We start from the raw sequence: 22,316 nt of genomic DNA, 5'->3' as shown, positions 1-22,316 counted from the left end.
AGGGGGAAAAAGGTCCTGTTACCATCAAAATTAATTTTGATCTGTTGTATATAAGAACGGACGTTATGCAAAGAAGGAAAAGAGGAGCAATTAAAATGCTAACAGAGTACAACTCATCTTCTAGAGACACTTCAGTTGCCTGGACTACCTGCAGTTTGTAATAGAGACCTGTCATAAAACCCAGTGGCTCTGTCAAACAGCAGCAGTTGCACACATTCCCCACCCAAAAGGCAATCTCTGCACAGGAGGGAGGAGTGGGAACACACACCTGCCTCACAGCTACGCTGAGATAAATGATTTTACAGACATTTGCATTTTACCCGCCCTCAATATGATGAAGATTGTCTCATAATGCAATTTTGGGTGACCATCAGTATCTAAAGTTTAAAAAGCAACTATTATAACCCCTTCTTTTCCTTCTTAGTATTTTGCACATTATATTTCTTGAACTGCAAGACTAACAATTCATCCTGTTCACAGCAAAATTAACTCAAGGTGACCTGCATTCAAACCACACGTGCATTTTGACTCTAAATTAGGAAAAATTAAAAACACGAGGAAACTATCTCATTCTTTCACAATTTGAGAGACCTGTTTACTAAATCACAAAGTTAATTTGGTGGTAGTGGGTTCAACACGTCTGTGTATTAGCTCCTGAAAAAAACAGGTAATTGATCTTTCTTTTTAATCAGATACTGTTCTGTAGATCCCATAAAACCACCTGACCACTTCAAACAAATCCAGCCACGGCCGCAGCAATTCTGAGCTCACCATTTCTACCTTCAGATAAACCCTGCCACCTACCTTGGGTTTATTCCAGGGACTTTCTCAGCATTGGAGGCTGCTGTTCTGCTCTTGAAGGCATCTCTCTCAATCCTTTTTCCCCTCCTCGATGGGGCTGAGTCAGAGATGGTGTATCCTCGGGGCCGGTGCCCAGAAGGGGAGCGAGGTGAGGTGACAGGACCGGTGCCATCCAACCCGCCTGACCCAGCTGCTCTGGGGTCCTCCCCCTTGCCCAGCCAACTGCCCAGTCCTTCCCCTTCCAGGTTCCCAGACTGGGATTTTGATTTCACTTCTGTGCTCAGCCTCCTGGTTATTTCTCTGCCATTTGCATCTTTGAGGACCTCCTGCAGTGTCTGTAGTTCGGGGGAAGAACTCGACTTGCTGAGCGGCTGGGATGGCTGGAAGGAAAGCTCCTCCAGCGTACGGCCATCCTCTGATGGCAGGACTCTCCCGATGGGAATTCCACCCTCCACCAGATCTTCTGACTTCAGAGACTTTTCTTCTTGGCTGGAGGTTGAGGAGGACTTAAAGAAGGAGAAACAAAGATGAAGAGTGTTCCTGATATGCAAAAAGCTGACAACAGTAAGGCTCGAGGAACCCTGACCCTTCCAGTGCACGGCCAGCAAGGTGCTGAGTACAAAGCAACATGGATCAAGGACCCTGCACAAAACAGGTATTGCTCCTGCTCTGCCTGCAGTCCCTCACAAGCCATCCAAACCCTCAACACGACTGCAGGTCCATTTTGGTATTGTTAGTGAATTCTTGCAGGGGGTGCCAAGAAGGATTGGGCTGAGCACAGACAATTTTCCCACGTGTCTAAACACACGGGGTTGTAATACAGGACAGAACCAGTTAACCTGTTTCTTCTTACCCTGCTATAAGACTCCTGGGGTTTATCAAACCTTTCCTCACTCAGGACTTGTTCAGAACATGAAGTCTCAATGTCCTCACTCTCTGGAGACTCAGCTGGGGACTCAGTTTCCTTCAGCTCCATTTCCGAGGGGCTCCCTTCCTCCAGCACCACCGCTGACTCTATCGAGACACAAGGCAGAAGAACTGAAGTCTGTAGAGAGGGACAGACTGGCAGGTCCCCATCCTCTCCTCTGAAGTACCAGCCTTTTCCCTACGGGATTTCAGTGGAAGGCCACATTGAATGAGTGCTCTGGTTATGTCAGACTTGCTCCTGGTTCCCCTTTTCTATAAAATAACCCATCACCTTACCCTGACAGCAAAGGGCGGCGCCTGCTCGGCTCCAAATAAAGTGTCGGAGTTTCCAATTGTTACTGATGAACAAGCAGGGGACAGAATGAGGAAATGGGACCTTGTACATCAATGCTGGTTTATCAGGACAGACAGGAACTACAGCCATGTAAGAAAGTTCAAGACTAGCATTACAAGTTCATCATTATCCAGGCAGTGAAGACATCAGTTCTATGGAAGTGTGCAAAAAAAAATAAAGGTAAGTTTTTCTTGCATTGCAATGCAACGCTCCTGTGCCCTGCAGTGGCCTAGAAGGAGACAAGAAATTTTCACAGGAGCCATTTCCTTGCAGTTTGGTAGTTTTCCTACTATGTCTCAGGAGAAGTGAAACAATTCAGGCCTAGACACGGGGAAGGACGAGAGAGCAAGAGTGAGACACGCACTGCAGCGATACTGGGAACCCACGTGTGGCATCTGATCAGACACCCAGGCAGTGGAACCACACTGGCAAGAAAGCTCCTGGGAAGCCCTGCCTATGGTGGAGGAGGTTATCACAGCATTGAACCTCGTCTCTGCTCCAGGCAGTGACCCTGAGCACAGGGATGAGTCTGACCAAAGGCTCCTCTTGGGCCTTGCTTTTTATTTTATTATTTTTATATTTTATTTTTTTGTCCTGAGGAAAAGGCTGGAGAACAGGAGGCTTCCCATTATGCACACAAGGGACTGGAAGACCAATCTGAAAGGTCAAGATTTGTTTTCCAAAGTAAAATTAAAAAAAAAAATAAAATTAAAAATTAAAAAAATTAGCACACACAAAATATAAAGAAAAATCAGCAAAATTAAAAATAAACAATAAAAATAAATCACTAAAGCAGCTTTTCCTGGATTGATTTCAGCTCGCAGGATCAAAGTTATTTCAAAGAAGCAATTAAGAGTTAGCATTGCACACACATACCTTCTCAAAAAAAAAACCAAACCCAAAACAAAATAAAACAAAAATACCCCCAAACAACGTGCTGATCTGGTTAGCTGTCCAAGCCAGAACACACCTGCACACATCCAGTTGTTTCCGAGCCTCCCTCGCTCTCACACCACTACCAAGACTGCTGGCATTTTTAAATAGTGCCAGCACTCACTAATTATGCTTTATGTGGGAACAGAACCATATTAAGCAGAGAGAAGTACAGAGAAATATTTTACTGCAGCGTCTTTGTGTTACTTTAAGAGGCCCAAGTCAACAACAACCAGCAGCCAGGAATATCCTGCTGCTATACAGAGAATTTTCCAGCCCAGGGAAGAAGGCAGAACGACATTTCAAGCCTCTCATTAAAATCACAAAGCATTGCAGGTTCCCAGAGCCGTGCAGGTGCTGTGCTCATACCCTATGCAATTTGATCTCCACTTCATTTCCTTACAAAGTCAATTTTACTGAAGTGGAGGAAGATTTTTCCACTACTACAGAGCCTCCAAAAAGCTGGAATTTACCAGGTTTTCCCCCCGAAATATTTTTCTTCTTGTTTTATTTAAAAAATTTTTAACCAGCATCCATTGTAACATGAAACTTTATATATTTGTCAGATCTGTATCTCAGCTCCTTTTCTCTTTTTTTGTGTCCAATTCTGACAGGTTCCTGTGGGCTGAGTAGCACAGGACTTAATTTCAGGGTAGCTTGTCCTGTAGCATACACTATGCTGCTCTCAGAAGTGGGAGCTTTTACATTTAGCACAACACAAAGCCAATTGTAAAATGAAGCCAAAAAATCAAGAATTCAATTAATCAAGCCACCCAGACATTTTGACAGGTCATTTCACACTGTGCCTCATGACTCTCCATCCACCTCAGCTAAAACAAAAGTTGCTTTAAGAAATTGTGTGCACTGGCAAATGTTGGATCTGGCTTGGACTTCTTCATGCTAGTCAAGATCCCATTTGTTGAGAGTAATGCGACTGGGTACAGACAGGAGACATGGAAGGGGAAAATGAAGTATGAGGGACACATTTGCTATGAATCAGAGGTGTTCTTCTATGGAAATACTTTTTTTTTTTTTTTCTTTTTTTTTTTTTTTTTCCTTAAAGATATATAAATATACCTGCCCAGGATATGCTCCTGTGCAACTTCCCTTGACAACTGGACTGGTACATGGAAGAGAAAGAGGCCACTGCAAAGGGAAATCAAGTGAGCAGCTACATCAAAAGGAAGGAGAGACTATATGAAAAAAAAAAAAAAATTAAAAAATTAAAAAGCACAGAGTTTAAAATGTAACCGAGAGTCTATTTTAAAATAAATAAATAAATAAACGAAAACAAAGGAAAGAACAAGCTGGGATAAGCTCACCAGATGCCAAAGGGATACTTTAAGGGTACAAGGTCTCAACATGAATAAGGAGGCATAAACACATTCAAACAATGCAGACTCCAACTGCTCTCTTTGAAGAACGCATCTTTGTGAGTTTTAGAAACAGAAAATTCCTTAGTGCTATCCTGGCACACGCAGGGAAGCAGCCTGAGCTTCTCCTGACCTACACACTTCTGGCAAAAGATCGTTTTTAAACACACAGAAGAGTCTGAAGAGTAGAAATATGGATAAAGATTCCCATGGTTTTAACCTCTAAAGAGGAAGAAGGACGTGCAGGAGACAGTCTGACAGCAAAACTTCTTCAAAACAACCATTCCCCAGCCAGCTCCAGCAACTCAGCTGGAAAAGTTGTGTTAACAACAGTTATTTTCTTGGATTGTCACAGGAGTGGTGTTCAGGTGGGTGCTTCTTTCAACTAATCAGTTAGCACCTATAAACCACAAATTCATCGGAGCCAATAAAAGGGTTCACGGATAAGAATTATTATTTAAAAAAAAAAAGGGTGATAATTTGATTTTGACACAAATTTTGTGTTTACACATTCTGAAATCCTAACATCATACCCTGCCCTGTTTAAAACAAACCTAAAAACTGGCATTTTTACCAGATTTCCAAACAATCCATACCACTGATGCCACCTCTCCAGGAAAGCCTGGTCTCCTGTTACCACTGCTCAGTTTCCACGGCCTCAGCGTTAGGTGGTGTTGGTAAGAGCTCTGAGCAGGGGATACATCAAGCTTTAAAAATTTCAGCTGTTGGTCAACGCTCACCTCCCAACATGAACAGCTCTTTCAGAAGTGAACTAGCACCAAAGTGAATATAGTGAAAAGCTCTGGCCAGGATGTTAAAATAAAGCCATCAAAAGAAACTCAAGTGATTCAACTGCACCAGTCTGAAGGCCAAACAGTCTTTTTAAGTTAATAAATCTGCAGCCCACAGGATTTGCCTTCTGCTATCCCATGCTCTAAAAGACAGTGGCCACTACCTGACCCCGGCTGGCGAGGTTTGTTAGAGACCATTCTCCCAAGAACCTGGTGCTCTGAGTGCCCAACACAAACTCCCACACTGGAGACAAATGGATATGGAAACGCTGCATGGGAAGATCCATCCCCATGTGGGATGCCCAGATCAGCTCCAAACAAGTAGAAGAGGGAAAAGATCCAGGACTTTGTTCATTTTAATTTGGGAAAGAGCATGAAACACATTACTCCTCCAAAGGAGCTCCATTGCTCCTCTCTTCCTTCTCTCTAAGAAAGACAGGTACTTTTCTGATGGAACATCAGAATCAAGGAGGAAGGGAATTTTTCACTGAAACCTTCTAGAGACAAGAACTGATTCTTCTTCTCATTGCTATGCTACTCTTCACACTACTAACTCACTGTTCTAGATCTGCAGTAACTTCAACAGACTTTAAACAGGCTAGGGACAGCTATGCTGGACACGCTCCCAGCTAGACATCTCTCACCTGTGTTGGAACGCTGGAGAAGTGATGGTTTGGCTGTCCCAGTGGCCAAGCTGGAGGAGGGGACAGAGAGGGATTTATATAGAGCCGTTTCTCGGTGTTCTTTAAAACGCTCTGCAGCCATGAGAGCATTAGAGAGCTCTTGCAGGGGCATATTGTTAATATCTGAAGAAAATGGACTGAGCGGGTTCTCCAGACTCATTAGCCAGCTTGTGTTACCTGGTAAGAGAAAATGAGGGAAGAGTATTATGTACTCCAAACTCCAGAAAGTTTTTTTTAAAAAAGCACAAATTGTTTTGAATTTTGCAAGTAAAAAAAAAAATCAAGTTCTCAGTTCTCCTGACATCTGTCAGAATCACTTGATTCATTTCCTGTTTTCAGTAAGCAGCTCCCAGTGCTCTGTACTTCACCCCAAGCTGTTCAAAAGCCATCCTTGGTAATTCCTCACTACAGCAGATTCCCAAAAGGCATCCAAAACACTCAGGTATTTTAATTAATGATACCAAGTCTGTTATTTTCTCATGAAGCAACTTTCAGCTGAAACAGACAATTCCGTGTTCATGTTGTGTAACATAAAAATAGTCAAGAACTTCAACCTTGAACCATCACCCCTTCCCTAGCAGCAGACACAACTATGCAGCTGCCCTAGCTGTAAGCTTCATTCATCTCAAACCCAGCACGAGAAGCTAAAACACAGCACAGATTATAGATTTTCAAGAAACACCACATAGCAGTGTAAGAAATGGGAAAGGCAAAGTAGGGTTGATACTATCTGGCTCTATTTCTGTAACAGTAGTTATACAAATTTAAGTCCTTGCTTCAATCTTTTCACAGGTCTTTTGTAATTTAAAACACTAAAGAGTGATTTGAAAGAATCAAGTATCAGATCTATTAGTTTCCAGAGGCAGCAGGCAATAAAGAGATCTGTTTGCAACTTAATATGGACTTTTCTTCTCCATCCAGGCTCTGGTTTCTTAGCAAGTCAAAAGAGATCACTCCACACTCAGGCAAAGATACCTGTGGGTCTGCGCACCAGGATCTCTGCCCATCCCTGTGTCAGCAGCGGGACGTACGCAGCTAAGTTGGCTTTTTCTTTCTGCAGAGGTGTCTGCGAAGCGGGATTAGTCTTCTCTGATCGAGGTGCAGGAGCAGGAGGACTCTGTGCCCCTTGGGAAGCTGAGCCACTGGGGAAATGGGAAGCTGAGCTGTCTAAGGCACCAACACGTAAGGCATGACCACCTAGCAGGACAGACAGAAAACAGGAGGGAGAGCCATGCTTAGCACTAAAAATATCTCAGAAGTAAAAAGTCTTTGGAGTTCCTCTAGCAGCTGTGCTCACAAGATTGGGAACCCAAGAGAACTTTACCTTGAATGTGTTTCTTACAAACCATGAGGTTAGATAAACGTAGGTGATTCTCACTGCAAGTGCTCACCACTTAACCAACCACTGAAGCTTTCCTGCAAGGAGAGGCAAGCAGCAGGAGCACCACCACTCCCAAGGCCAACAGCTGCTCTACCTGCTCACTATTAAGTAATTCTCAAATTACTTTGGACACAGGTCTCTTCAGGAGACACTTGGACACTTAAGCCTGTGACATGCACCCAGAAATGGCAGTAAGACTCCAGAATAGGAATTTACCAGACATGGATCGGACTCTGCTGCGAGAGCTTCTGCAAACCTGCTGCCCTGCTTGAGATTCCAGTTTTGCTGGAGCTTCTTTAGTTTGTCTCACTTGCAAAATAGGGTCTGAGCTGTGGAAAAAGAAGATGTGGATGATATTGAGAGAGGAATCAGTCATGCTGGACAAATATGACATTCCTCTCCTGGTAAGAGGAAAACCTAAAAAGCTGAACTGTAACAGTGGTTTAAGCTACTTTGTTAAGTGGAAATTTCTAGAAATGGGAACAAAATTTACCTTGATTCTGTGCTGCTTTGGAGCTCTCCAGAGTCTAGGCCAAGCAGGGACCTTGTCCCTGTTCCAACACTTGTAGTGATGGTCACCAGCTTGTTACCAACCAACCACGTCTTTGTCCTTCCTCCAGCCAACAGAAACTCACCCACAGGAGACCTGGAACAGATTTGTGATGATCGCAGCTGTCAGGTTGCAGGGCAAGGAGCCTACACAGGTGGTTTATTTAATATAACTACATAGGAGCTACTGCCTGCTTCCCTCCTTTATACAGCATTTTTAACATACCCCCTGGTCCTCTACATACACATTATCCATCAGGATAAGGCATGAGCTGAAATTAATACCACAGAATCGTCTCAACTGGAAAAGCCCTTGAAGCTCATCGAGTCCAACCATGAACCCAACACTGACAAGTCCCCGACTAACCCATGTCCCTCAGCACTGTGTCTACACGACTCTTCAATCCCTCCAGGGATGGGGACTCCACCACTGCCCTGGGCAACCCCTTCCAATGCCTCAGAACCCTTGCAGCAAAGAAATTCTTCCTCACATCCCATCTCAACTGCCCTGGCCACAACTGGAGCCCATTTCCTCTTGTCCTGTCCCTTGGTCCTTGGTTGAACAGACCCCCCCCCCCCTCTCTCCACCCTCCTCCAAGGGACTTGGACAGAGCCAGAAGGGCTCCCCTCAGCCTCCTTTTCTCCAGGAGAAACAACCCCAGTTCCCACAGCTGCTCTTCATAAGACAACTATCAACTGATAGTGGCACAATAGGACACATATCACAGAGCAGAAGGGAACGAGCCTTGTCCGAGCTATGTGTCTCCTCCTGGGCAGGGCTAACAAGAAAAGTAAATGCTCTCCTTTTGAAGCCAGCTGGCATGACACTTGGTTCTGTAGCGAAGACTGGAATTATCCAGCAAGGACACAGAGCAAAGCTCTGCTCACAGACATGCTCCATGCCTTCAAGACATCTCCTTCTGGACAGTTCAAGGCTGAGGCAAAGGCCAGTTGGCTCCAATGGACTCCTCTCATCTAACCTCATATTTAGCCAAGACAGATTTTATCTGAGAGGAATGGCTTCAGAGCCTGGGCCTGCCAGAATCTCAATGTGTCACGGTAATTTTCCACTAATCGAGTGAAATATGAACCTCCAACAAAAGCATCTCTCCCATGGTCACCAGCTGACCCTTACCTCTTAGGCACCGCAGTGAAGTTTGAAAAGACGTATCGAGCCATCATATCCAGACAGGTCTCAGTGAGTTCCAGGTGGAGATTTTTTAAGTTGTCATCAGCCTGAGCCATCGAATTTTCATCTGCAGAGCCCAGGCTTGAACTAGTGATGGATGTTTGTATGCGACTAGAAAAGAACGTTTCCAACTGACAGATCACATTGCAAAATGCTTGTCCCTGCCACCCGAAAGACAGTGTGATGCAGAACAACCTGTGATACATGCACGTGCCAGATCAGAGAGGTGGCCAGACATTAAACCCAGGACACAATCAAAGTATTTTTGGATCAGCCTCATGTTGTGCTTTGTAGATCACCATTGCAGGAAGTGGATTTTATCTTAAGAGACTGAGAAACATTTAGAAGTTTGCCAACTGATTAGGCCAGGCCAGTGTTCTCTGATGTTAGGTGGCCCATGGGCAAGTGCACCAAGCAAATAGCGAGTGGCAGCACCATGCTTTGATTTGCTAATCTATAGTGAGGGCAAGCATCCCGTGACCTGCACAGTTCCCAGGCAACATGTTGCCCATGAGCCAGAAATGGGGCACTCCAGACTTAACTTCAGAATCCTGCGATTTGCTTTTTTCTCTGTTGCATCCCTTTCATATAGTGATTTTTTTTTTTCCTCCAATAGATATGTAAAATTTAACTTGAAACAGAAAAAAATTGCACTCTGAACAGGAAATTGGCACAAGAATAGAGAGCAACTCTGCCTTCAAATCAGCCAAGTTAGCAATGCAATTTAAAACAATTGCAATAACAGCCTGGATTGCAGTATAAAGACAACTCCTTATGCCAGCGTAATACAAACTAAACTGAGGTACAGCCAAATTTTTTATCATGTGGCAACTTCTTGGCATCATTAAGGGTAATTATCTGAACTTTTAGTTGCTACAATTTACATAGAAATACAAGAGAAGAAAATCACCTAATAGATTAATGGGGATAACAGAGAATGAAATGCCAGAACTGTATTCACAATTCAGTCACTTCAGTGTCTTTGCCCCAAGTTCCACACAGTTATAGTAAAAAAAAAACCTCACAGAAGATAAAGTTCCACTGGACAGAAATCCCAGTGCTGTTTAAATTAAGGCACAAACCTTCAGGTTCAGATTTTAAACCAACATGCTACAAAGCAGTTTAACACTCAAGGGGAGTGATCCAGAAATATGTTGTGAAAACTAGCATGAATTGTTTCATCTTTCACACGAGCAGATCAACGTCTGCAACCAAAACTTGTTTTCTCTAGTTGTGAAAGCAGCAGCTTCATACGGGCTGAGCACACATTTCACTGCTCTACAGAAAGACAAATAAAGGTTTTCACAGCATCATACTTCAGACCACAATACTTCTGTCAGCTCCCTCTGCCTCAAAGAACAAATCTCAAACTGAGGCCAGAACTACTCCTCAGTCTGGGAGGAGGGTCTGTATGTAAGTTTGCAGAGTATCAAAAACCTCTCCTGGGGCAAGTCACTGCTTCGAAGGCTGAAGTTTCACTGAGTTTTAACCAGGACTCACTTGCACAGAATGCAACCTTTTCCTTTATTTTTAGTGTGTGGTTTTTGTTTGTTTGATTTCCCCTCCTTCACACCAGCTTTACTTTGAAAACAGCAATTTTTGTTCCTAAAGCATCAGAGAATAGGGCAAAGCAACGACAGACAACACAGGCTGTGATGTGACAACCCAACAGCCGGCGTTGGGAAGCCACGGGATATCCACGATTCTTTCCCAAAACCTTTGTCTGTGGCTAAGACCAGTTTTTTATTGCGTAACGCAGTCATGCAAGCATCCCACATGCAAATCCACCCTGCTTCCACCCACCCTTGCAGTACAATTTCCAAGTGCTGAGTTGCTCTTGGATTCTCCCCATTTAAAGTGCCTCTACCTGCGGACCACATGTTCAGACACACTGATGCTGCGGGATCGGAAGGCATCAACTGCAGAGGATTCTTTCAGCTCTTTCACTGGAGGAGAGTTATTCAAGCCTTGCTTTGCATTTTTGGCTAGTCTTAAACTACTAGGTGGAGAAGCACCAAGCCCCAAAAGAGGTCACAGGAAGGGAGGAAATCATTGTAGGGATGTAGGTTGAAAGGTCACAGGTCACAGGGTCAATATTGGGGGATCCCGGAGGGTGATGTAAAATAAAACAAATGCCAAAAAAGGAAAACAAAAAATTAAAACGTACAAACAAGCAGAGCTGAAAGCATTAAAAAGACAAACCACATTTTGAAAACAAGGTTTTAAAAGTGCTACAAAACAAATGAAATTAGTACAAGTTAAAACAAAAAACTGATTGAAATGATAGTTGGAATACTGCGCTGTTAAACAAAGGCAAAAGCACCTGAATGTTAATTTGGCACAAATTTCTCAAGTCTGAGAAGTTTTGTGCAGTTCAACCACCTCTTGTGTTGCCCCAATTCACCATTTCAGCACAGCCAAAAACCTGACTACTTCCCAAACTGCTTTACCAATACCAGGGAGGAGACACAGGAACATGTCAGCCATCTCTACCTCTGTTGGGCTTGGCCCAAATCTGAGCTCCTGTCCTCAATCACAAGAACACCCAGGGCTGGTCAGAGGTGCCGCTGAGCTCAGCTCAAGGCACTGGGCAGACTCAGCCCATCTATAGGGGACGGATCCTTCTCACACTGCACAGACAGAAGAGCAAGATGACAAACATCCTCTTGGCTGTTGCTGACTGCGTGATAACCCACTTGACTTTCAACTAGAACAGAAAGGAAGATAAGCCTTTGCACTGCCAGGCACCAACCACATGTGGGAGATGACAGCAATTAACATCCAAGAGGCACTTTAATTAGTCACAGCTGAGATGCATGCCTGGCTCAGTACTAATTTGGCCATAACAGCTGGTCCAGCAGTTCACAACCCCACATATAAAATGCAGATACTAATTTACCCTTCTGGCTCTTTCTAAACACAATTTATTTGCTACCCTCCTTTCAGTGAATTGTTTCATTTCAGTTAGCCACCTGGAGGGATCAGAATTTATTCGTCCTTCGTCTCCTAACAACATCTGACAGATCACTTTTGGCCACAGCTGGAGATGTCACTGCAGAAAGCAGAGGTCCATACTCCAAGACAACCACCTACACCAACATCACACCATTCAGCAACCTTGGTAACTGTTGGGATCCTGATCTCTTGCAACACCCAGCACCTCAGCTAGGGCACAGTAGTGCTTATTCTTTGGGCTTAAGGAGTGAAAACGAAGCACACAAGCTTCTCAAGCAAGGAAAGAGCTATCTGCTCGAAGCTATTTCCTCTCTCACTTGGCCAGAACCCAAGCTCAGACAGATTTGAGGCAGTGGCATCCTGCCATTCTGGTGTTTTGGGTGGCTGCCTGAGTACAGCCCACACTTCTTAGCAGAGATTTCTGTGGAAAGTGATCCAGCAGCGTTAGCAAAAGCCTTTAGATACAGTAGTATTCCAACCTGGTAGAATTTAACAGGTTTTTGAAAAAAAAAAAAAAAAAAAGAAAAAGATTAGTTTAAATTCTCATTTGAGAGACAAGTGTCAAAAGGCTTCTCTTCCAAGTTTCTGAATGAAAGAGGAGGAGATGGGAGAGATGAAACACAAAACAGGGTTTACAGCTATAGCATGAGGGCAGGAATGGTGTTTCTTCATTGCAAGGTACTCGTTGAGCCTTGCAGTTAAAGTAGAGGCACTTTCCCCAGGGTTCAAATGTCACTGTACACTTACTGCACATTAACACTGAAGCAAGTTAAGTGAACCAATTTAGGTAAGCCCTGAAGGTAAAAGGATGTTAGAGAAACCCTGAATGCCTTCCAAGGACTATTCTCCTATCCCAGCAAATGTTACTTTGAAAGACCTCTGGTGAGACATGTTCTGACTTCTAAAGACATCAGGCTTTGCTTAAAACTGACATAGTGGCTTCAAGACTCAAAAAAAAAAGGATCAGGACATTCAGATACACAGAAGGCAGCCGCCTGCCACCCAGTACCCTGACTTGACAGATACCACTACAGAAAAACACAGCATTGGCTCTCTCAATTTATACAGGTTATTGGGTATATTATCACTATAATTTCTCTGGTAATCATTTAAACAGTCATTACAGATCAATTATAAAAGGGAGTTAACACTATCAGTACGAACACGTTATTCTATTACCCTTCTCTGTTACTTCTGGAGCATTGTACAGACACACATCAACCTGAAACTGCTGACTTCCAAAAACTGAAACCAAAAAGCCCCACACCTTACTGCAAAGGCTTACAGAACAGCCAGTGATGCCCTCATATGTACTATCAGACTGTCAGCTTGGTTTGATTCCAGCTCCTCACCAACCTCAGTTTGTCTTTTACTAATCCCCTGACCCAAAGAGGTTTACTTTGCTTGCTTGAATGCACTGTCAGATTTTGGAAAACTAGACCCAGCCTCCTTCAGAAGAACACAGGGAAGGGTGTGAACAGTAGAACAGGCAACATAAGACCCTGCTGGAGTCAAATATAATTTACCTTTTTGGCCTCTCATTCAGGCTTGTACTTCGAGCCCTGAAACTGTCCTTCTCAGGTGTGTCATCAAAGGAAAGGAGGACATTTGAGCGCAAACCCTGCCAGTTGAGACAGACAGACAACAGTGTCAATGGCTACAACGTGCAGTTGAGAGACTGCAACCATGGGCCAATGCACAGGGACTCACAGTCAGTTTTGAAAATGTTGACAAGAAAAGCATAATTTTTCTAGCTTCAAACAGAACCTTTAAACTCCTCAAACCAGTTTTTAAGTCTTCATTTGTATTATGTACTGTTGGATTCAGTAGTGTCCATTACCTTGGTAATATAGGGAACAAAGTCCTTCCGGAAGGGAAGGCGACACCGAATGAACCACATGGCGATGACGTGATGGGCCAGGCAGACGATGTACTGGTTAAACCTAAAACAGCAGAAAGATCTCCACAGAGTTTAATGCTGCACTATGATGCTATTGCAGAATTGAACAGAAGGACTTTTCAATCTGAGAACCATTCCTTTACCCACTATAAAGAAAAAAACCTCAAAAGTTCTGTTCAAGAAAAACAGATATGTTAGGTGAGTGTGTTTCTCCAGAAAAAGCATGGAGATACTAGAATGAGCAATATCCTATAAATAAATTGAACCAAGTACTACTAAAAAAGCATATCTAATTTTCTTAATTGTACAGACTTGCTATGAACTTACTTGGAAGGGTTTGTGTATGGTAGGGAGATGGCGAACACACTGGCATACTGCTCTGCTGCAAAGTTCCTGTAGAGGTGAGGCAGCCTTGCTAGAGCTGGAACAGTTCAAGAAGAAAAGCAAGAAAGCTGAGGTCTCAAGACAAACTACTCAATATCACAGTTCTGGTTAATTTGCATTGGTTTGTTTCTTCTAAATCATCAGCTGACGTGGAAGCTAACATCATGGTATAACTTCATGCTATTTAAGTTACAAGCAACAAGGTGGAGAAAGCAGCTTCATATTTCCCACCACTGTATAACTGCTCTACACAAAGCATGTCTCTTTCTTCACTGTGTGCAAGTGCTTTAAATAGAAAAATAGTAACAAACGAGATGATCAAACGTTTCTATCTTGAGGATGGTGCAAGGGCATCACCAAAAACCAAGCAACTCTTACAATGCATTCCCTATGACTAACACAATCAGAATACAACACATTCACAACTATGGAAGATCAAAAGTAGAACACAAGAAACTTACTTGAAAGAAATTCCAAGAGAGGGATTGCCATGTTGGCTGTAGCAGAAATGTGGGTTAATTTGACAATTAAGACAGGAAGGGCCTTTATGATGATGTCAGGCATCTCGACACTACAGACGGACAGTGCCACGACGCACTGGTTCGCACAGCGATAGATGAGACCGTGTTCCAGGCAATACACGATCTCACGCTAGAGGAGTAAAAAAGAAAAAGAAAAAAAAGAAAAGTCATCATACAGGTAATATAAGGAAAGAGAAAATCTCTGATGTACCATCTGCTGACTTCAGTTCACGTTTCAGAATGGCTCGCAAGGTATCCCTGCTGCAGGGCCTGTATGACGCACGAGAATTCGTAGCCAAAACGCACTAACACAGAACACTAAATAATGCTGTATGGATTCGAGGTCAAAATCTTAAGATGGGACTTTAATCAAGTAGACATTTTAGAAATTAATATTTAAGTTTCTGATTAAACTTTATCAGGGTCTTTCAGCAGAGGGTAAAGTCACCCAGCAACCTGCGAGGGAGGACAGGTATGGATGGAAAACAGTGAATCCAACTGACTGGACAAACTACTGCTGCACAAAGTTAGCAAAGTATTTTTTTCACCCCTGTCCCCACCCCAAATACAGCAGATGCAGCTTTTTATAAGAGAAAAGGGCAGTGTTATCTTGTATTTAAATCTCCTAATCAGCTACTATGAGAAAATACCTGCTCTATAGGCTCAGACCTCGTCCCCCCTACACCCTCTTTACTCTCCCCATACCTGTTTAGCTTTGTCCAGGTAATTATGATAAGATATTAATGCTGTCAGTACTGGGACTACAGCCAGATGCAAATCAGTGCGAGAAAAGCCTTCTGGGGTACCATGGAGCCTGTCAGTAGTCTTCTTGTCTGTGAGCTGATAGATCACACAGTAAGTTAGAACACCTCACACAAAAAATACTCTCTAAAAGGCAATAGACTGGCACTGCCCATAGCTCCCTTTTCACATGTATACATACAGAGAGGAAGAACATGCATTATTACCTAATTCTGTACCTAAAACAACCCCCACAAAAACAGGTGAGTGAGGATAGACAACCAGCAGGCTACTCCTCAAAATATTAGACTGAAGGTAAAAAAAACAAAACAAACTCAAAGAAAACCCCCAACCAACTCTCAAGCAAACTAAGGATCTGGTGATTCTACATCAGTAGGGTGCATGGCGTTACCATGTAGCTCAGTGCAGAGGCCAGGAGGTCTATGTTGCAAGGAGAGGTCAAAAATAGCACTTTATAGCGAAGGGATTCTGGTAATTTGTTGAGGACCAACTTCAACACCTTCCAGTCTGTCTCCTGGAAAGAAAGAAAAAGTTAAGGTGGAAAATTTTTGTACGATTTCAGTTCACTTTGAAAGTAAGACCAATCAAGTTTCAGACAGCATGTGACTTCCTAGGCAGATGTATGTCTTGCTGTGGTAGCTACATAAAAAGAAGTGGCATTTAGCTGTCACAAATGACTTCCTGTCTGTCATCCAGCTCTAGGTGCAATATTGGCACCACAAACTGGGAGACAACTTGTATCTAGAGCTGACTGAGCTCAAAAAGACAGAAACAGAATTCAGTTCTCCTAATCACTAGCAGAAATTAGCTTCCAGAGCAAGACAACCCCTCAGCACATAACTGTGTCCAATACAACACTACTGAACTATTTATATTTAGTTTATTAGCAAACGAAACATTTAACAGTTTTCAAAATACTTGCAGCAGGAGGATTTCTTTTAGTTTCAAATGCCCTTTCATAAACAGGATGACTTATTTGATCTTTGGTTAACAAACACTTTTTGTCCTTGTCTGCTCTGAAGCAGAGTGAACCAAGGCCCAAGGGACAGGCCAAGAGGAAATGGGCTCCAGTTGTGCCCAGGGCAGTTGAGATGGGATGTGAGGAAGAATTTCTTTGCTGAAAGGGTTCTGAGGCATTGGAAGGGGTTGCCCAGGGCAGTGGTGGAGTCCCCATCCCTGGAGGGATTGAAGAGTCGTGTAGACACAGTGCTGAGGGACATGGGTTAGTCGGGGACTTGTCAGTGTTGGGTTCATGGTTGGACTCCATGAGCTTAAAGGGCTTTTCCAGTCCAGGCAATGCTGGGATTGTGTGAAAGCTTTGCTTAGTTTCTGAAGAGCTGAACTGGTGCTCCCACTGGTGGCTGTAACGCTGCACGATTGCACACAGATTCTGCCCAAGGAGGAGGATTTATGGATTGCTTTTCAGACATTATTTAGATACTCTGGGATAGACTTCTCTAGCCAGCTGGCTGAAGTTGACGTATTCCACATGAAGATGACAACTGTCACTAAGAGTGGACGCACCTGCTTCAGACACTGCAGAAGGACACCAAAGACCATGGAGTATGGCAGATGTCCTATACGGACGGTGGCGTTCTGGGCAGGCACACTGGGACTTCCCGAAGGCGGAGAGAGCGTACCAGCAGGCTTCTTCTCAGAAGCCCTCTTCTCTGCTTCTCTACAACATGGAAAGGGAGAAAAACAGAGGTCATGTAAAATAAAGATCAGAACAGCCTATTCATGTGACCTACAGCACTATCCTGTTTGGTAGTCAGTTTAATGATGAAACAAGAGTATAAACTGTGTTTTTAACCAAAAAATGCAGAATAGCCCAGTAGATGGTCAGCAATGAGTCAGTTTGGTCAGGTTAAGGATTTTTCTATCCAGGCCCCCAGCAAATTTAGAAGGATATGGGGCATGTTACACAAAGAACTTCAGGCAAAGCTACAAAATTAAAACCAGTCAGATTTGTACAAATCACTGAGTCAAACCTCAATGTGAAAACCGATTTCACGCAGGAAATTGCAAATATTTCTGTGAAGTTTTGTGAGCAGGAACAGAAATTTCATGTCTGAGATTGAGAGCTCTGTAGGTAAGTGATTTGTAAGAAAAAATCACCACTGAGTTATGAATTGAGACAACCCTAGGCTGTAACTATAGACTTGTCTAGCAGCTGATTCATCAGGATTTGGAAGATTTTTAAAAACTGCAGATTGCTACTGATGGACCATTAAGCTCCTGCAAAAATAACAAATATTTTGGAAAACAGCTTTTGCTTAAAGCAATGAGAAACCTACATAAAATCACACAGACAGTAAGGGCTGAACCTCACTGCTCCATCCTTGTTGGAAAGGCCAAGACGGTGGAGGGAGTCAGCTCGAAGCATCAGCAGGAAATCAAATACCTGTAACAGAGAAGACACTGGAATCTCTCAAAACCCAAGCCAGTGGAATACTCTCCCACCTCCCCATGTGATACTTTTGCAAGTACAAAGGGTTTTTTAAGAGATGCTGTGGCTAGTTCTGTAGGAGACATCACTTCTGGTGTTACAGTACATACTCCTATTAGCCCAGAAACATTTAATTCTACTTCTGGCAAGCTCCAGAGCACTCATTCCCTACCTGCCACCCAAGAATTCCAAAGACAGCATGCAGCTCTCAACCCAAAAGCACAGGTTACTGCTCATACCTGCAATCTGATGCTGCTAGCAACAGCAAGGCTGTAAGAATAAATATAATGGCGTTGGACGTGGTGAATCAGCATCTCGTACACCCGCATGGCATGGCTGGAGGGTAAGCTGTAGAGTTTTGTCTACAGAGGAACAGAAACACAAATGGAAATGCAGATTGACACTTGTTATTCAGAAATGTGTATCTGCACTGAGAATTCAAGGAAAACACAGCAAAAACTTGCTCCTGAGAGCAAGATGAACAGATGGGTCTGGACAGAACCTCTGTAAAGACTCCAGAGCAACTCTGGCTGCTCTTCGCAACTGCTTAACCATATCTCAGGACACGCTGCCCAAACACAGCAGATCTAGTCAAGGTTAGGAACCACTCCCTTTCTGCTCATTTATGAACACATCTGTCCTCCACACATGAAAATGTGTTCGTATTCATTGCACAATGGAAATTAAGAAAATAAAACATTTAGCAAACAGTCACCACAAGCAAAAGGAATGACCAAAGCAAGACTGAAAATACTAAAGTGGATAAAACACGAGTTGGAATCCTTAATACTGGGAGAACGGTTATCTAGAAAGCCAAGTCCAGCAGAAGACTATTCTGAAAGAGACGTGTTTTAACACACCACAGTATTTACCTGAAGAATTATTAGGAGTCCAAGAACTGCTGTCTTGACATCCTCCAAAGAAGCTGAATACGACAGCAAGTCCCTCTCTTCTAGTTCAGAAGGTGATGAGAGAGAATGTGCAGCCACCTTTTAGAAAGAAAAGCAATACATGGTTTAAATCTGCAATACACTTTTTTTTTTTTTAATTTCCATCCTGGAAGGTCAGGAAAGAATACAGCAAGTCATCCTTGCTGGAAATTCTGCAAGCCCTGGCAGGCAGCTTGGATGGGCGTTGATAGGGTTTCTAAAGCTGCCCTTCACTCTGCACTTCAGACTGGCATCCTCCAAAACTCAGCAGTTGTACAATATCCTGCCAAGCCACACAACTGCTATCAGTCACTGGTCAGTCACAGTAAGAGGATCTGGCAACAGATGTGGTGATGCTACTGAAAATGGACCAAACTCTGCCTCACCTTTTCTATGATATCAAGCAAGCTGTTAAAGTGATGCGTGTTGCAGCCTTCAGCCAGGTCTACAAGTAGCTGAGTGGCCAGTTTTCGGACTTGATGGTCTTTATCCTCTGGAATGTGAGCCAGTTGAGAGATGACAACCAAGTTTATCAGCTCTTCCTGCAAGAGGACAGACCCTAATAAGTCTTGACATATTGCTGTCAGTTGTTCAATCAGCATGTTAAAGAGACAAATAACTACAAACAAAAGAACACTGATATTCTGGTATCAGGCTTGTTCCTCAACTGTTTGGTTCCTTGATCTTTCCTTTTCCATCCAGTTAAGTATTTCTGTATGCCACCCCTCCAAATATTTATGACTTTTGTTGAACCTGGATTCAATGCTTTGGTTTTCACCTGTCCTACAGACTTGATAGCCCAGGCTCAAAGAGACTGTTGACAAGGGATTTCTAGGGCTTGTTGTTTTTTTTGAGAGAGGAAACGTGCAACAGCATCACGTTTTCACAAATCTTGAAGGAATCTAAGAAGCACCTCTGCCCCTTCTTGTCCTCTGACACTCTGGGTACATTCCAAAGAGCTGAAGACAACCCCAGAGCTTTTCCATAACTCCTCTCTGACAGCTTCCATCTTGGATTGCAATTAAACTGCAAGCACGAAGACAAGTCAATCTGCTCACGTCAGATTATGTCCAAACCTCATCTTTTTACAAAGCTTTTAAATAAATCCTGCATCTCTCACATTGACTTTCCTTTCTTCCAAAACAAAATGTGTATGAAATTAATGACCTTAAAACAGGGAAGCAAATACACAACCAGGTATGTCCTCAGAACACAGCAAGTTGCTCATACCTGTGTCCAACTCAGGACAATCAAAAGGCAAGTCCTCCTACAAGCATCCTAAAGAAACATGTCTGTTGTGTTCAATATTTAAAGCACAGTTCTGTGCATTCCCCAGTGGCAGAGTCGACCTGAAGCACACCATAAAACGTGCCTCACCAAAGCCCTTCCCACCCACTTAAGATCTCACATGTGATCATCAGAAACAGACAAACACCCACCTCATAGAACTGTCTGTTAATACTCAGGACAAAGGACAAGACATCCAGAACTTTAATACGAACAGCACTACGACTTTCGTTCCTAAAATGGGAAGAGCAAATTCAAGATGAATAAAATGAAGTTGTTGATATTTAGGGAAAGGGGGAAGAGGAGAAAAGGAAAGTAAAACTGAAGTAAACTAAGAAACTTCCTAAGAGGTAGAACAGTAACTGAGCCTTCAGTTAATGTCTCTACATATGAAATCAGATTCAAGAACAACTGGAAACTGAAATCCCAATGCAGCTTTTACGAATTCTGGAGGCCTATAACTGCAGTTTTCTCATTTCCAATCCAAACTAGAAAGCACATGTCAGAAGAACAAGTGCTCTGGTGAGCAAATTTAAAACCAAACATATGGCACCGAGGAAGAGTTGCTGTTTGGCAGCATTTCACAGAGGAGACAGAAGTTTCTTATTGCTGTATGTTGATATTTTAGAGCACAAGAATACTTTTAGGAGTACCAAGTCAAAAACACTTTAACTTTAATACTGGATAACCATATGCGATCCTGATGCTTAACAGGAAAGTCTTGTTTGGTGTCAGAACTACAAATTGCTGTGGAGTGGAATACATAACTGCCTAAGCTAATTGCAATAGCATCATCCAATGGAAATAAAGGAAAAAAAAAGAAGCATAAATAACTTAGTGGAAAGTTTTTCTTCTGTTAAACAAAATCCTTTCCTGTAGTGTGCCCTGGAACTACCATACTTCTTAGCAGTCATTTACTAACATTAGAACTTCAGAAAACAAAATTATCTAACATGAAAAGGTGGCAAGAAACATTTGAAAGTGCCCTCTAGTCACAACGTTACAATTTCATACCTGAAGAATCTCTCCATTAACATCTGCAGGTTGTGAATCCAGCCATCTTTGGCAGGATGAATGGATTGAGCTCTGTATGTTATCAAGTTTAATACAGAAGATTCCTTTCACAGAAAGATCAAGAATTTTTGTTAGTGTATAAACAAATACAATATAGCCATTCTCCCAACCCCCACCCTGAGAACAAGGCTCATATAAGTCCTTGTTGTGATTTTCTGATCACTTGCTATTTCAGGACTCCCAACTTTCAACTGTACTGAGTAAGAAAACAGATTCAACTAGTAATAAAGGAAAATAATAATAATAAGTAAAGTCTTACTGGTCTCTGATCGGCACATCTTTCCACCAGCTCAAAAAATCTCTCTTCAGAGCCATGGAATTCATTCTGGTCACAGAGTTCTTCTACTGTAGTCAAAAGATCATGTACAATGGACTTAAGTTCTTGGCTCTCCAGACTCTGAAACAGAGACAAAAAAATTCCTAAAAGACTTCTACCTTACTGCAAAGTGCTAACTCTTAAACAGGAACAGAAAAGGTGGTTGAGAAGCACAGGATTGAGAATTGGGCTAAACCTTCATTCAGCTTCAAAGTTCACTAGAGTGCACAAACAGGAGATCAATTTGCTAAAATATTTATGGCAAGGTCTTTTGACTGAAAGCACATCAAGATAGGCTCCACACTGACCTGCAGCTGCTGCAGTAATCGCTCCATGATGTCCAAAAGGATATCCCACGTTACAGCCTGCAGCTCCTTCCCATACTTCTTTATTAGACGTGTTATGGACAGGACTATCTCATAAGACACAACTGCATTGGGACATGTCATGGCCTGGAATACAAAGCATTTCAGTCAGTTAACAGTTGGAAAGCAGTGATCAGAAACTCTTAAATTCAAATGAAACACACCTTACTAATTAGGAACTTAGCCTGAAGGTCCAAAATAAATCTATTCTAGTCTATACACACAAAATGCAAAGCAAAGAACCATTTTATAGAGTGTGGTTATGCTCTCTTGCAAACAGCTGTAGATCAGATGGCAAATACAGTCCCACCTTACAGAGCAGACACATGAGGTTAAAGCTTGTAACTCCTGCTCGATGCACTTGGATGAGAAAATTTTATCAGAGCTCTGAGGCTGTCCCTGGAGACATGGTC

At 42.8% G+C, this 22,316-nt stretch overlaps 1 protein-coding gene across 1 annotated transcript in view; it reads right to left on the bottom strand.

The window, feature by feature from the left end:
- TSC2 (TSC complex subunit 2) overlaps nt 1-22,316 on the bottom strand; it is a gene marked incomplete at its 3' end in the record, with an annotated part of 30,290 nt that overhangs the window by 2,569 nt on the left and 5,405 nt on the right. The window contains exons 10-34 of the mRNA XM_029086127.1: nt 21,847-21,990; nt 21,482-21,619; nt 21,163-21,266; nt 20,301-20,382; nt 19,248-19,403; nt 18,805-18,921; nt 18,172-18,294; nt 17,781-17,887; nt 17,008-17,161; nt 15,875-15,997; nt 15,427-15,561; nt 14,662-14,851; nt 14,144-14,237; nt 13,757-13,859; nt 13,443-13,537; nt 10,829-10,957; nt 8,908-9,072; nt 7,717-7,869; nt 7,440-7,552; nt 6,818-7,039; nt 5,804-6,019; nt 4,073-4,141; nt 1,655-1,815; nt 805-1,307; nt 23-41 (exon numbers count right to left, since the gene is read on the bottom strand). Coding sequence (XP_028941960.1) covers nt 23-41; nt 805-1,307; nt 1,655-1,815; nt 4,073-4,141; nt 5,804-6,019; nt 6,818-7,039; nt 7,440-7,552; nt 7,717-7,869; nt 8,908-9,072; nt 10,829-10,957; nt 13,443-13,537; nt 13,757-13,859; nt 14,144-14,237; nt 14,662-14,851; nt 15,427-15,561; nt 15,875-15,997; nt 17,008-17,161; nt 17,781-17,887; nt 18,172-18,294; nt 18,805-18,921; nt 19,248-19,403; nt 20,301-20,382; nt 21,163-21,266; nt 21,482-21,619; nt 21,847-21,990 — 3,615 coding nt within the window. The remainder of the gene's footprint in view (nt 1-22; nt 42-804; nt 1,308-1,654; nt 1,816-4,072; nt 4,142-5,803; nt 6,020-6,817; nt 7,040-7,439; nt 7,553-7,716; nt 7,870-8,907; nt 9,073-10,828; nt 10,958-13,442; nt 13,538-13,756; nt 13,860-14,143; nt 14,238-14,661; nt 14,852-15,426; nt 15,562-15,874; nt 15,998-17,007; nt 17,162-17,780; nt 17,888-18,171; nt 18,295-18,804; nt 18,922-19,247; nt 19,404-20,300; nt 20,383-21,162; nt 21,267-21,481; nt 21,620-21,846; nt 21,991-22,316) is intronic.

The sequence above is a fragment of the Antrostomus carolinensis genome, unplaced genomic scaffold (genome assembly GCF_000700745.2).
Source record: "Antrostomus carolinensis isolate BGI_N321 unplaced genomic scaffold, ASM70074v2 scaffold19027, whole genome shotgun sequence".
NCBI classification, from domain to species: domain Eukaryota; kingdom Metazoa; phylum Chordata; class Aves; order Caprimulgiformes; family Caprimulgidae; genus Antrostomus; species Antrostomus carolinensis.
The sequence above is the reverse complement of the archived record's forward strand: the minus strand, read 5'-3'. Positions and strand labels throughout refer to the sequence as shown.